We start from the raw sequence: 14,936 nt of genomic DNA, 5'->3' as shown, positions 1-14,936 counted from the left end.
TTAGCTCTTTGCATAGAATTAGTGTTAGCTTTGGCCAAGCCACCAGGTATGAGGTTGGCAAATTGGACTGTGCGCTTGTTTCCTTCACGGGACAGTCGCCAGCGACGGTTGTACGTTCTACTAGGGGAAAGCGTGTATTTGTCTCTGTACTTCAGCTGATAAGTCTTGGAGGGACTCTTAGCAGACTGCTGGCAATTGTCGCCTTCCTCCCAGCCATCTCCCTGTGCTCAGATGACACTCAGTAGGTCCATGCTTGTTCCAGATGCAGGGTAGGCTTTAGGATTGACAGTGACATGAGTTACATGCTCAGTGGAAAGGTAGTCTTCAGGACAGCCTCGGGGCCGACGGAGCGGGTCCCTTGGAGGGGTGAACGGTCCAAGGTGGCACCTTGGTGGGGCTGGGAAGCTGTCTCTGGCGGTCTCCTGCTGCAGAGGCTCAGGTGCTGGGCTGCTCAGGTTGTGAGACTGAAGGAGTAGCCCCCTAGAGGACTGAGACACCCGCAGCGGGCCCTTACACCATGCATGCTTTGGACCCATGAGGAGTATCAGCTCCATATGTATATGCATAGTGTCATCTGTGTCGATTCCAGTGGGTCCCCTGTGTGCTTGTTGTCTGACTTTCCTTCTCCTCACTGGTCCTATGCCCGAGACCACTGCCTGGCCAGGTGAGTCTCTGATGACCTTCCTCGGGATGTCCCTGTATACCCTGCCCACCCGCCCCCATTCCCCCCACTGTAGAGGAAACACAGCACTTTGCAGAACATGATGGGGACCATTATTTTCCCCTCCATCCCTGAGTCTCCCTCTGGTGCTTCTTACCTGGGCTTGGGATTTCCAACACTCCCTTCTCCCCATTCTTCCAGCTAAGTTGTCATCCTCTGCTCGATGCGCTCCCAAAGAAGGCTGGCTTCAGGTTCAGAGAAGCTGAAAGGTGTCCTCCTGCCTTTGGTCCCATTACAGTCCTGGCAGGGAGAGCTTTGTGGGGGTAGGAACATGGGCACCACCGACCGTCTGTCGGTGGGATGTGATTGCAGGCCTGAGTCCCTGTGTCCCCCATCTGAGCCACACTGCAGACTCCACGGGGCCATATGTGCATGCAGAAGTGACACGAAGAGCGCCCAGGGGAGGGCGGATCATGAATGACCTTAGTGCTCTGGGTTCCAGGAACCTGTATTGGCTCCAGCATCTGAGTAGCCCCTCAAATGTGCCGGTGGGCCCTTAGCTCATGCAAGGGAGGTAGCAAAGGTTTTCTGATGAAAAAGCGAACATGCAGACTCAGAGAGGTGGAGGGAGCTTGTGGACCTCAGACGGGGCCCTTGTCCCAGGTGAACCAGCTGAGTGGGAGGCTGACTCAGGGCACGCACAGTGCAAGCGGCGGTCTGGTCATTGCGGGCCAGTCCACTATGTGACCAGTAGAGTTCTAGTCAGATGCTCAGCAGACATCCTCTGTGGGTGGGGAGTGTGGAGTCAGTGTAGATCCTGGATGCCTCTCAGTGCTGCTGGGACCTCTGCAGGTCTCTCAGGCCATGGAAGGCTGTCCGGGGCAGTGGGTGAAACTGCCCGACCTGCTCCTGTCTGGCCGGGTCCCATCCTCTCCAGGAGCTCTGCCAGAACCTGTGCAGAAGCACCCAGGAGCCACCAAGCTGTAAAGTAGAGGGATGGTGGCCTTCCCCCGGTAGCTGTGGTGCTGCAGCCTGGGTGTGTCTGGGGTGGGTGGGGGTCCCTTCCTGCTCACCTCTTTTTGGACTTATGGGCTGCATCCCGCATGTGAGTAACCCGAGACACGGGCAGAACAGGATGTCTCTGCTCCTCCCTCTGTGATGACGATGAGCTCCTGGGCTTATAAAAGGTGACTCCCTTTAGGGAGTCTGAGGGAGAGTTGCCATCAGGAAGTCTCCTGAGTCTGGTACTTGCCTTAGATCTGTGCCCTGAAGAAAGACATGACGTGGGGTCTTATGTTGCCCTGTAGAGACCGTATCGGGTTTGGCTATGAGGCTGGTGAACGGAGGTGACAGGTGTCAGGGCCGAGTGGAGGTCCTGTATCGAGGCTCCTGGGGAACCGTGTGTGACGACAGCTGGGACATCAACGATGCCAACGTGGTCTGCAGTCAGCTGAGCTGTGGTTCGGCCGTGTCAGCCCCAGGAAATGCCTGGTTTGGTCAGGGCTCTGGGCCTATTCTTCTGGATGAACTACGGTGCTCAGGGAATGAGACCTTCCTGTGGAGCTGCCCCAACAGTGGCTGGAACACCCATAACTGTGGGCACCAGGAAGATGCTGGTGTCATTTGCTCAGGTGAGCCTCAAAGAATTTGGGTGTCCCTCTCCTAGGGTGTGTTTTCCCCTTCCATTGTGATGTCTTCTCAAAGCTTTTTCTACACCTCTGTTTTCCCTGAAATCTCCTTAACTCTTTTCTTCAGTTATTATAATTTTGGTCAAGCCACCAGGTATCATGATAGTGAATGATAACAAAGATAGAAACTGAAATTAACACTTAAGCCGTGATTCTCCACTGTGACAGTGCCAGCCAGAAGCAAAGGAGGAAATTTCTGTACAGGGTCTTTGAATGGTGGTCATGGGAAAGGACTGTAGATGTCCCAGGGTTTGTTCCTGAGTCTGGAATGAAGGCCCCTCCAGATCACAGAGATGCATGTTGGCACATGGTCTGCTGTGTGCAGGGCAGTGGCCCCTACACGGCCCGCCAGACACAGCCTTGTCATCACCTGTGGTCGGTTCTCAGAGATCACACATGGGATCTGGGCCAGGGGCTGGACTCCTCGGTCTTGTGCCTCAGTGGACCAGTAACATCAGGGAGACTGATGATGGGTTAGGGGCAACGTGGTCACCTAGACATGGAGTTTGTCACTCTGACATGGAAATAATGGACGCTGGTCTGCCAGGACATTTCACAAGGAGCATCTCTGCAGGGGTGTGGCTGGCAGGGCCCCACCCTCCATGACTGGGGACACGAAGAACTGAGCAGCTCACCTGCTCAATATCATCCCCTTTGCTCCTGTTGGGCCACTTGTGTGCAAGTGTCTGATATGCCTTCTCTCCTCACAGCTGTCCAGCCCCAGCCCACACTCAGGCCAGGTGAGTCCTGCTGCCTCCAGTCTTCGGGGTGTCTTCTCTCTCCCCAGTCACCTCAACAGCCCCAACCAGTAGTCCTGAGAGGGGTGTGTGGAGGATCTCCACCTCTCAGTACCTTCCTAGGTCGCTCTAGATCCTGTGGATGGTTCCAGATGAGCCCCTGTCACATGGGTCCTCTGAGCTGGCTCAGCGAGATAAGGGCTTTACAGCGACACAGTGTTCCCCACTGAGAGTAGGGTGACAGTGGGGGTCTGTCCTGGGGCCATTTGGACTTGCAAGCCTTATCTGGACCAAGAGTTCTCTGTGAGGAGAGAACAGATCTTCATCATGTCCTGCAGAGTCGAGGCCATGCTTTTACTGGACAGCGCTCAGTCAGGAGAGCCCAGACGTTGCTCTTGGGGGATTGTACCAGCTCATGGCCCTTGTTGTGGACATTCGAGGGCATGGTTTGGGCTCACTGCAAACTCTCAGGAAAGGGCCCTTTCTCCCCCAGACAGTGGAGCTCCTCAGTCCCCACTGTCTCAGACCCCAGTTATAGGTCATTAGGCCAACCTTGATTCTGTAGATCTCCTTTCTGATTCTGCTGTTTTCCCTCCAGATTGGTGGGACACAACAACTCCTACCCATGGTAAGCATCACTGGAATCCTGCCAAAGTATCAGTGTTCAGTGTTCCAGTCAACAGGCCTGGGTGCAATGCCTGAACCTTGGGTTGGGCCTCTGAGCTCACAGCCTCAACCAATGTAGAGGGTTGCCTTCACTTACCAGAAATATGGATGGCTTTTACCTACCAGCTATGGTGCATATTAGTCAAGACATTTTGGTTTGCAAGTGATAGGCCCCGAATTGATACTGCCTTAAGCTACAGGGGGTGCAAAGGCTTACCTATCTAGACATTGAGCGGTAGTTCTGTTTTCAGGTACAGCTGGATCCAGAAGTTCCAAATGATCTTATCCCCTCTTTCATATGTTTTTGGATTGATTGTCAGCTTGCTTCCTGCGTATGCTAGTTGCCAGCCACAATTCTGCATCCTACTAGGGGAAATTGTCTTTTTTTTTTTAACAATTTTTTTATTGAGTTATAGTCATTTTACAATGTTGTGTCAAATTCCAGTGTAGAGCACAATTTTTCAGTTATACATGAACATACATATATTCATTGTCACATTTTTTTCTCTGTGAGCTACCGCAAGATCTCATATATATTTCCCTGTGCTATACAGTATAATCTTGTTTATCTATTCTACATTTTCAAATCTCAGTCTGTCACTTCCCACCCCCTGCCCCCTTGGCAACCACAAATTTGTATTGTATGTCTATGAGTCTGTTTCTGTTTTTGATTTGTGACTTTTTTTTTTTTTTTAGATTCCACATATAAGCGATCTCATATGGTATTTTTCTTTCTCTTTCTGGCTTACTTCACTTAGAATGACATTCTCCAGGAGCATCCATGTTGCTGCAAATGGTGTTATGTTGTCGGTTTTTATGGCTGAATAGTGTTCCATTGTATAAATATACCACCTCTTCTTTATCCAGTCATCTGTCGATGGACATTTAGGCTGTTTCCATGTCTTGGCTATTGTAAATAGTGCTGCTATGAATATTGGGGTGCAGGTGTCATTTTGAAGTAGGGTTCCTTCTGGATATATGCCCAGGAGCAGGATTACTGGGTCCTATGGTAAGTCTATTCCTAGTCTTTTGAGGAATTTCCATACTGTTTTCCACAGTGGCTGCACCAAACTGCATTCCCACCAGCAGTGAGGAGGGTTCCCTTTTCTCCACAGCCTCTCCAGCATTTGTCATTTGTGGACTTTTGAATGATGGCCATTCTGACTGGTGTGAGGTGATACCTCATTGTAGTTTTGATTTGCATTTCTCTGATAATTAGTGATATTGAGCATTTTTTCATGTGCCTATTGATCATTTATATGTCTTCCTTGGAGAATTGCTTGTTTAGGTCTTCTGCTCGTTTTTGGGTTGGGTTGTCTGTTAGGGGAAATTGTCTTGTTTGTCTCTGGAGGGAACTTCAGCAGCCTGCTGGCAATTGTTTCCCTCTCCCCAGCCATCTCCTTGTGCTCGGATGACATTCAGTACGTCCATGGTTTGTTCAAGTTTAAGGGTCAGCTTCAGGTTTGAAAGTAACATGAAGAGGTGCTCAGTGGAAAGGTAGTCTTCAGGACAACCTCAGGTCCGATGGAGCAGGTCCCTTGTAGGGGTGAACAGTCCAAGGTGGCACCTTGGTGGGGCTGGGAAGCTGTCTCTGGTGGTCTGCTCCCTCAGGGGCTCAGTCCATCCCAGTGGCCCCTGGGGATGCAGGCTGTGGGCTTCCCTTCTTCCCAGCTGCATCCCAAGGCTGGGTTCAGCAACTGAATTTCTGGCTTTGAGGGGCTCCAGTTAGAAATCATGTGTAGGTCTGCCCCCACCCAAGGAGTCTGTAAAATGGCTTCTTGGGGATAAAATGTGATGAACAGGCTTGGATCAGATCCTCTTGCTGCAGAACCTTAACCAGAACCCAGAAGTCTTTCCCTGAAAGAATTCTGAATCTCACTCAGACCTCACGACGACTTCCTTCAGGAGACACAGAAGAGAGTCAATTTTCCTATCTCTTTCCAGGATCTGATTCTGGTTTAGCGCTAAGGCTGGTGAATGGAAGTGACAGGTGCCAAGGCCGAGTGGAGGTCCTGTACCAAGGCTCCTGGGGCACCGTGTGTGACGACAGCTGGGACATCAACGATGCCAACGTGGTCTGCAGGCAGCTGGGCTGTGGTTGGGCCACGTCGGCCCCAGGAAATGCCCGGTTCGGCCAGGGCTCAGGGCCAATTGTCCTGGATGAGCTGCAGTGCTCAGGAAATGAGACTTACCTGTGGAGCTGCCCCCGCAACCCCTGGAACACCCACAACTGTAGGCACTACGAGGATGCTGGGGTCATCTGCACAGGTGGGCTTCCAAGGCTTTGAACCTCTGTTTTAGTGTGATTTTCTCCAAAAAACTGCTCTTCTTTGCCCAGGGCTCTCGTTATCCTGAGTGTCCCTGAAAGATGAGTAATTTCCTAATGGCATCAGTGGTTACAGTGGCATCCCTGGGTTTCATGTGTCTGAAGTATCACTTTCTCAGCGGCCCCTGGAGCAGACAAGGGTGCAATGGACACTAAGGTTGTAAGAATGAATTCCCCCAAAACCTTTTGTGTGTGTGTGTGTGTGTGGAGACTAATATGTGAGGTTGACATTTAATATTCAGCTCTCCTGGACAAGTCCCAGATCGCTCTTCTCCGGCCAGGGAGGGGCGGGCCCTCAGCATCTCTCTCAGGAGCCTGAAGGGTTCACTGCAGCACATCATGGGTGCCCAGGCTGACCCTGTGTCCTCTTTCTTGCAGGTCCACAAATCGATCCTACCGTCGGAGGTGCGTCCCTGCAGAGCAACCCAGCAAGATTCCTCTCTGCAATCCCCCCTCTCAGTCCCCAGAAGGAGAAGGAGGAGGGCAGGCCCCTCCTGGGGAGGGGTGTCCCTGGGAGGACTCTGGAATTTGTTTCGGTGACCAGCTGAGCTCCCAGGACCCTGGCTGTCGCTCAGCTCTGCCTGGAGGGCCCTTCTGGTCTCCTGTCATCACCTGCTGCCTCTGTTCCTTAAGGGACCTTGTGGGGGAACAGGATTTGTTCCCCTGGTCATTTTGGATGACAATAACTATCGCAGTCGTCCCGTGGAGCACTGTGACCATGTTACTGACATGGCCAAGTGGCACTCTTGCAAATGTTTGTCTGTTAAAGGATTCCCTCACGTTGAGAGCAATCCCCAAAATGATCTTCATGGCACAGCAAACATATCTAGTGCCAAATATGTTGGGAAGTGCTGTGTACTCCAGCCCATTTGGACCGCCACAGTATAAGTGGGAAAGGTCAAGGCTCTGAGAAGTCCTGCAGAAAGAAAAAGGATTTAGTTTCTCTATCGACCATGGAATTAAAGAATTATCCAACAATATCCTAACACTGCTTCATTTTCTTTCTAGATGTCCTGGGTCCATCAACTACCACCACAGAGAGTAAGTGTCACATTTTCCCTCCTGAGCTGTAGGGCACGGGTTTCTCATCCCCATGCTTGGCTGTCCATGAAGTGGTGCCTACACCCACAATGCCCACCTGTACCTGCACACCCCACCCCCCTGGCTCCCTCTCCACCCTTGCCCCCACCCAGGGCCAACACAGAGCTTGCACACGCTCAACCTTCACATCTCCCCTGTCCCCGAGAGGACTTTTGTTTTAATTAAGGAAATCTCCTTCCCCTTCTTTGAAGTGAATGAGGTAAGTGGTTCTTAAAAGAATAGACTTCATGGCCTTTATTTCCTGGAGTCAGATAATAATAAGTGTTGCTGAGGACATGGAGAAATCAGAACCCTCATCCACTGCTAGTGGGAATGTAAAATGGAGCATGCAGTTTGAGATGAAGCCTGGTGGTTCCTCAGAAAGTTATGTCCCAGCTATTCTACTAGTAGACATATACTCAGGAGGAAGGAAAGCATACGTCTGCACAGAAACTTACATACAGATGTTCGTGGGTAGCAGCATTATTCCTAATGGCCCGAAAGTGGAAACAGCCTGAATGTTCATTATGGTGAATGGACAAACAGAATATGGTATATCCATGCAGTGGAATATTACTTGGCAATAAAAAGACGTGAAGTCCTGGTACACGTGCATACATGCTACAAAACAGAGGAACGTTGAAAAGATTATGCTCAGTGAAAGAAACCAGTCACAAAAGACCACATATTGTATGATTCCATTTATATGAAATGTCCAGAATAGACAAATCTATACAGACAGTGGATTAGTGGTTGCCTAAGGCTGGGGGTTTTGGGGGAAAATGGAAAGTGCCTGCTGTTGGGCACAGGGATTCTCTTTGGAGTGATGAAAATGCTCTAAAATTGACTGTGATGCTGATTGCAGAGCTCTGAATATACTACAAATCATAAAGTTCTAAACTTTGGAAAAAATAAGAGTTATGAATGAGGAAAAACAGTTTTAATTTAGATCACTACTGAGGAGTACATATATATTTTTAAGTGGTCTATTAAAATAAACTAACCAACAAAAAGTTTGAATGCACACTATCACTCTCTGGTAAATAATAATAGCTAACATTGTTGGGTGCTTGTTACACGCTGGGCACTGTTCTAAGGGTTTACATGTATTATCTCATTTAACATCTATCAGAATCTGATCATGATCACTCCCGTTTTTCAGATGAAGAAACTGAGGCAGAGAGGTTAAGTAACTTGCTCAGGATCACGGAGCTGATAAAGGCAGAGCCAAGATGCAAGCCCCGGCCTTCTGTGGCAGAAACCTTGTTTCTGACCCCCCCCTCTTTGCACTGCTTCTTGTCAAGCAGCATGTGTTACCGTCCCCGTGTGAAACTAGAGAAGGGCTTCAGGGACGTGTTGCCCATTGTCCTTATCTGGGCAATACAAGGCAGCAAGGGGGGGAGAAGAGGGGACACACCCTGGCCCTGGGTTTGCCACCAGCACCCTGGGGGTCCTAGTGACTCACCTTGCTGAGCCAACACCTGCGCAGCCGAGGGTGAGGGAGTCTGGGCTCTGTGATGCTGGGGCTTCTTCCAGGTGGATCACGTAGGATTTGTACCCTCTTCAGTGCTGTTTGGTGACCCTGGGGATGAGGAAAGACCTAGGGGTTATTGATTGGCCTTTGGGATTTGCTGTGAGGCAAGGCCATCACCTTTCACAACATGAGTCTTTCAGATGCCAGCTTGAGATTAGTTAGTGGGAACTCCTCCTCCTGTCCCGTATGTGCCGGGCACGTGGAAATTCACTGTGATGGCCAGTGGGGGAAGAATCTGTGATGATAACTGGGGCATTCAGGATGCCCAGGTAGTCTTCAGGCAGCTAGGCTGTGGACAGGCAGTGTCAGCCCCAGGAAATGCCTATTTTTGGCTCTGGCTCTGGCCCCATCACTTTGGATGATGTTGAGTGCTCAGGGAATCTACGCTCTGGCAGTGCCGGAACCAAGGCTAGTTCTCCCATAATTGTGCCCACTCCAAAGATGCTGGAGTCTTTTGCTCAAGTATTGCATGATGTCGCTCATGGAAGGCCCACCTCTGACCCGCTACAAGTGAAAGCTGGAGGCTGGTAGCTAATGGTGTCTGCAGTTCAGTTCAGGGGGTGGGGACACACAGGAGTTTTCCAGCCTGTCCCCTTGGCCTGTCCACTCCAGGAGACCATGCAGGGCCCACTTGCTCTCCGGTGAGGCGGGGGTCATTATGCTGAACACACAGCTGGTGCCCAGTGTGTTTCACTCTCTCGTTTGCTTTGTGACCTTTAGCAACGAATTCATCTTGCTAAGCCTCAGTTTCCTCGTTTATTAAGAGATGGTCAGGATAGAACCTGCTTCCAACGGTGATTAGAGAATTGAATGCAATTGCATGTGAACCCTTAGAACAGCTCTGGACAAGTAGGAAGTGATAAATAAATGACGGCGTTATGACCTTGGCTGTGCCGCTGATGACCCTGCGTAATGATGCGGCTGAGGGAGCCACTGTGGAAACCCATGTAGGTCCCCTCCTGACATCACAGGCCTCCACAGCAGTAACTCAGGGGACCAGGGGTGCACTCGCTGATTTCCAGCCACACTTTAGTAACCACTTTCTTTCTATCCCTTTTTAGGAACCTACTCAACAACAACTCCCGGTAAGTACCTGTGGTTTCCATCTCACCGCCTGGCTGCCCCTTCCTGCTGCTGGTCCCTGGGCTGCAGGTCATGTCGCTCACTCTCCAAAGTGTTTGCCTCTCCCGCCTTTCCTGGCTCGCGGCGTCCCCTGCAGCTGATGTCCCAGGCCGAGGAGAGCTGGGCCTCTCCCTAGGTTTCCCTGTTAGTAGCCTGGTCAGTCTAAGATTCCAATTTCTGGTCGGTCCCCAGGAGAGGCCAGACCCCCTGCCCCGTTTTGGTCCTGCCCATCCCACCCCTGGTTTTGGTCTTGCCCCTCCCTCCATCCCCGGTTTTGGTCCCCCACCCCCGCCCTGGTTTTGGTCCTGCCCTTCCCCTTGGACACTACACCCTGGTCAGTGCCAGCTGGAAGCAGCCTGCTTCATTGCTGAGCTCGTGTGTAACCAGCAAAAGCTCCCGATTGGCTGCCCCTGAGCTGCTGCCGAAGCCCTGAGTTCCTTCCTCTCCATCCCCACCCTCACCTCCTCACCACCTGGCTTCCCCTTCCCTCCCCTTCCCTCTGCAGCTAGAATTGTCTTTACAAAAAGCCAGTGTCATTTCCAGCCTTGAGACTGATTCCTCAGGGCTTCCTGGGCACAGATCCTCACTGCTCAGGGCCACCTCTAGGGCTCTCCATGACTAACCCTCTTCCCTCTCCTGCCTGCTCCATCCACACCGAGGTTCCCCAAATGTGCCAGGTACTCTCATACCTCGGCACACGTTCCCTCTGCCAGGAACACCCCTTTTCACCTTTTTGCCTCACCTCCCTGATTACCTGAGCACCTTTCCCTGCTCATCTGGGTCAGGAACCAAAGCTCCAGGCTCCTACCACTTCCTGGGCTTTACTCCACCACAGCCCCATCCCGCTGCACTGGGATTCGCTCTTTTCCATCCCCTCCTCTAGGCTGGGTGCTCCCTGAGGGTCAGGCCTGTATCCAGGATCTCACTGTGAACCCAGGGTTGGCACATTTCTGGCACAGAGCCAGCAAGCACTCAACAATCGCTATCTTTTCTCTCTGTCAACAGATTTCTTTCACAACAGCACTCAGCCAGCCGGTAAGTTCTGAGCTCCCTGAAAAGTCCCCTTTGCCTTTTCCTCAATGACAGTGACACAGGGAGGGATGACAAGAATGATGTGGAGATGGCTTCCCTAAGTGTAGCCTCCCGCGAGGGGCACCCGGCTGACCCTCAGTGGGTCATCTGGGTCTAGGCACCTCCTGGCGGGTTTCTGTCTCGGGAACTGTGGAAACATTTCCCCCAGGTGACTGTGCAATGTGTACTGCGGGTCATCAGCAATTCCATTTTGTCCCAACAGCAAATTATTCCTGTGGGGGCTTCCTGTCCCAGTCCTCAGGGAACCTCCACAGCCAGTTCTACCCTGAGAACTATCCGAACAACGCCAAGTGTGTGTGGGACATTGAAGTTGAAAACAATTACCGTATAACTGTGGTCTTCACAGATGTCCAGTAAGTGTGTGGGGGGAGGGGGACCTAGCACTTCAGAAGACATATGTGTCCCATTGACTTTTCGGGGGTTCAATTTTTGACTGAGCACAGGGGCAGCCATGGAGGTGGGGCCAGGACAAGGGCCTGGGTTTAAAGTTGCAGCTCTGTCACTAACTTGCTATGTGATCACAAGAAATCACTTAACTTCCTGAGCCTTAAAAGAGGAGAATCAAATAGCTGCTGTCCTCCCCTCACTGGTTACTGGGAAGGTCACAATAGAAAGTATATGAAAATACCTGGAAAATGTCATCCCAGGGAAGGGATTGTTGTTAGGAGTAATAATAACACACAGAATCCTAGTAACAATCACACCAGTTTTTCTGAACCCAATTGTCTCCACTCCCCTCTTTTTTGGGGGTGAATTCCAGGGGTCAGGCAGAGGTGGGGAAATCACTGCTGGAGAGGTTAGGTTAATCTGCTCCTCATCCAGCGAAGAGTGGGAACCACTGTTTTAAGCAGAGGAGACATCATCAGTACCACATCGATACATGATTGGTTCAAGGAGGGGGTGACCTCACTGGGGAACCACTGTTTTCTAACGTCCAGGGAAAGGGGACCACCATTTGCTCTCGAACAGCCATCACTGAGCAAAACAGTTCTCACTCTTGATTTCTGGTTGCAGTGGCCTTGGGAGTCTCTGTGCTGGAAATTCATTTGAGGTTTTGCAAAAGATACAGTATTATTTTAATCTCGTCATGATTACAATTAATTTTTTTAAATTGAAGTACAGTCAATTCCAATGTGTCAGTTTTACAGTTCATTTTGGATTTGGGGGACTGCACTTGTGGCTGGTGAGATCCTATGGAGGAAGGCTGACCATGACTGGTTCTTTAGCCAGCATCTTACAACAGTGACCACCGCCATGTGTTGTATCATTTATATCCATACGTTGTATCATCTGAGCCTCACAACAGCTCTCTTCAGTGTACGTGGATAGGGAGATTTCACCTTTGTAAATAAGAAACGATCTTCAGAGGTTATTTGACTTGCCCAATATTTATTTGTTCAATTATTTGTTTCTATCAGTAAGAATTCATGGATGTTTATTTTATTCTATGGCCAACTGGGGTCTTTTTGATCAAAGAAAAAGTCTAAGGCAGGATATGATCCTTTCTCACATGATGCAATGGGCTGTCAGGGGAGGGGCCACAGACCTCATGTGTGTGACCCCAAAATGCAGGGCTGAGACCCGTGCCTGGAGGCCATGGGAAGATGAATCTCCGCTCGATTTAAGAACATCTGATAAACTAGTGGTTACCAGTGGGGAGAGGGCAGGGGGAAGGGGCAATTTAGTGGCAGGGAATTAAGAGGTACACAACTATTATGCATAAAAAATGCTATAAGGACATATGGTACAACATGGGGAATACAGCAACTATTTTGTAAAAGCTATAAGTGAAGTATAACGTTTAAAAATTGTGACTCACTATATTGCACACCTGTAACATACATTATACATCAACTGTAGGTCAATTGAAAAAAAGAAATCTGTTATTTTCAATGATTAACTTTGTCGGGGTTTCTGCCTTAGAAAGGTGTGACCGCTCTCACGGGGATCTGATCCCCTGCACCAAATCCTGGTTAAAAGTGAAGCCAAACCTGTGTGTTCCGTCCCTGCAGGCTTGAAGGCGGCTGTAACTACGATTACATTGAAGTGTTTGACGGCCCCTACCACAGCTCCCCGCTCCTCGCCCGGGTCTGTGACGGTGCAAGGGGCTCCTTCACCTCCTCTTCCAACTTCATGTCCATCCGCTTCGTCAGCGATGGCAGCATCACGAGGAGAGGGTTCTGGGCTGAATACTATTCCAGTCCTTCCCCTCAGAACACAAGTAAGTCCCTGATGGTCAGGGGTGGGGCTCCTCTGAGAGCCTTCCGCTGCTCAGCCCCCCGTGGCTGTGAAATAAGAAGCCAGAGACACCTTGTCAGGTCACCAAGGCTCCATCCAGCACAGAAAGGGGCCAAGAGCGGGGGGTCTTGGCACTGTGGCTGCTCAGAAATGGCCGATGGTGGCCTATTGGCCTTTCTGTGGTCAGCAGAGACTAGGAAGAAGGGGCAAGACGATGCTTTCAGCACCTACTGAGATGTCAGTGCTGAGGGCCACATGGCTTGAGGCCTTGTGACCTTCCCAGAATGAGGGACACTGCAACCATTTCCTGAGACCCAGCACATCTGGCTGCTACACTGAGATGGATGGAGCCGGTCACTCAACCACATCTGGCAGAGGCCAAGGGACACAGTCTGAACCGTTAAATGGATTGATTTACAGACCGGCTGGGGACCGGGCTATGCTGGCTCTCTTTTGCAGGCAGGATTTTAAGCTCTGACCCACCCAATGGCTAAAGGACCGATGTTTAGGTCCATAGCTAAGGATGTTGATTTCACAACATCCCCAAAACCCACCCCCAGTGCTACTTCACTTTATGGATAAATGGTAACTTGGCAAAACATTTCACTCATTTCACATCCTGCCTCCATTTCTCCATCAGAGGAATCCTAAGTCCTTGTGTCCTCCCAGGGCTGTCGTGAGAGGGAGACTGACTTGGTCACAGGGCACGTGGGGTGGCAGGGAACCGGGTCCTGAGGGGACCATTTGCCCACCATCTTGGTCTCTGCACCTTTATATGGGCTCGGAGGGCGCTGACTGACTGCATTGTCCACCCTCGGTCCCCAGAGCTGCTCTGCCTGCCGAATCACATGCGAGCCAGCGTGAGCAGGGGCTACCTCCAGTCCCTGGGCTACTCTGCCTGGGACCTTGTCATTCCCAACTGGAACAGGAACCGCCAGTGTCAGCCCCAGATAACAAGCAGCCAGGTGACCTTCACGATTCCCTACTCCGGCTGCGGCACCGTCGAGCAGGTGAGCCTGGGGCTTCCCCTCCAGCTCCTGCTGAGCGAGCTTTCTTACAGTGATGTGTGCTGTGCTTTTTGAATTCTGGGGACCCAGAAGGCATGCTTATGGTATAACTAGCATGTATTTGGGATGAAGATATAAATTTGTTTCTTGGTGCCACGATGTCCTTGTAGCCACATCCAAGTAGAAGAAAGGAGGAGGCAGGAAGTTCAGCAGGGGCTTTTTCCAGCATCCTTTAGCAGAGAGGGTGCCTGGCAGGCTGTGATCAGGTCGGCAAGGGCCACAGCAGCTCCCGGGGCAGCTCCAGGTTTCAGTGGACCTGGAACTTACACAGGTTGGGGTGGGTGGGTGAGAGAGGTGGATACCTCATTCAAGGAAAGAATGCAAACACATCTTACTTTTAGAAATCTTACAAAAACACACAGCTATTCCAGTGCATTGCTAAGCCTTGGAGGAACCCATGTCCGCGGGGACCCTGAAGCTCAAGCGTCATTAGCTTCACAGGAAATTGGCATCTGCAGCTGCCGTGTGTTGAGTTGTCACTGTCTAGGGGATCAACTGTCTTGGTTGGCCTGGGACCTCACAGCTTTTAGCACGGCGGAGTCCCATGTCCCAGGCAAACCCTTGATCCTGTCACCCTACAAGTGGCAAACCCTGAGGTTAGCCCTTGTCCTACCACCCAAAGCCCCACCAAGACGGTGCAGCCTCCTCTCATCATCACCCCACTTTAAAAATAGGGAGACTGGGCCTCCAGGGGGCAAGCAGGTTGCCTGAGGCTGCTCAGCCAG

The 14,936-nt window shown here is 51.0% G+C and overlaps 1 protein-coding gene across 50 annotated transcripts in view; it reads left to right on the top strand.

The window, feature by feature from the left end:
- The window catches only part of LOC105075214 (scavenger receptor cysteine-rich domain-containing protein DMBT1-like), a 72,523-nt gene that overhangs the window by 48,656 nt on the left and 8,931 nt on the right, over positions 1–14,936 (top strand). For 49 of the 50 annotated variants that reach the window (XM_074373476.1, XM_074373461.1, XM_074373475.1 and 46 more), the window contains 11 exons: positions 1,969–2,292; positions 3,060–3,089; positions 3,685–3,714; positions 5,697–6,020; positions 6,457–6,483; positions 7,087–7,119; positions 9,754–9,777; positions 10,820–10,849; positions 11,109–11,259; positions 12,919–13,127; positions 13,970–14,154. In XM_074373476.1, the coding sequence (XP_074229577.1) occupies positions 1,969–2,292; positions 3,060–3,089; positions 3,685–3,714; positions 5,697–6,020; positions 6,457–6,483; positions 7,087–7,119; positions 9,754–9,777; positions 10,820–10,849; positions 11,109–11,259; positions 12,919–13,127; positions 13,970–14,154 (1,367 nt within the window). The remainder of the gene's footprint in view (positions 1–1,968; positions 2,293–3,059; positions 3,090–3,684; positions 3,715–5,696; positions 6,021–6,456; positions 6,484–7,086; positions 7,120–9,753; positions 9,778–10,819; positions 10,850–11,108; positions 11,260–12,918; positions 13,128–13,969; positions 14,155–14,936) is intronic. The other variant, XM_074373448.1, reaches the window with a different exon arrangement.

This window comes from Camelus bactrianus, chromosome 11 (assembly GCF_048773025.1).
Source record: "Camelus bactrianus isolate YW-2024 breed Bactrian camel chromosome 11, ASM4877302v1, whole genome shotgun sequence".
NCBI lineage: Eukaryota > Metazoa > Chordata > Mammalia > Artiodactyla > Camelidae > Camelus > Camelus bactrianus.
Note: the sequence above shows the minus strand (reverse complement) of the source record. Positions and strands in the feature narration are given on the sequence as shown.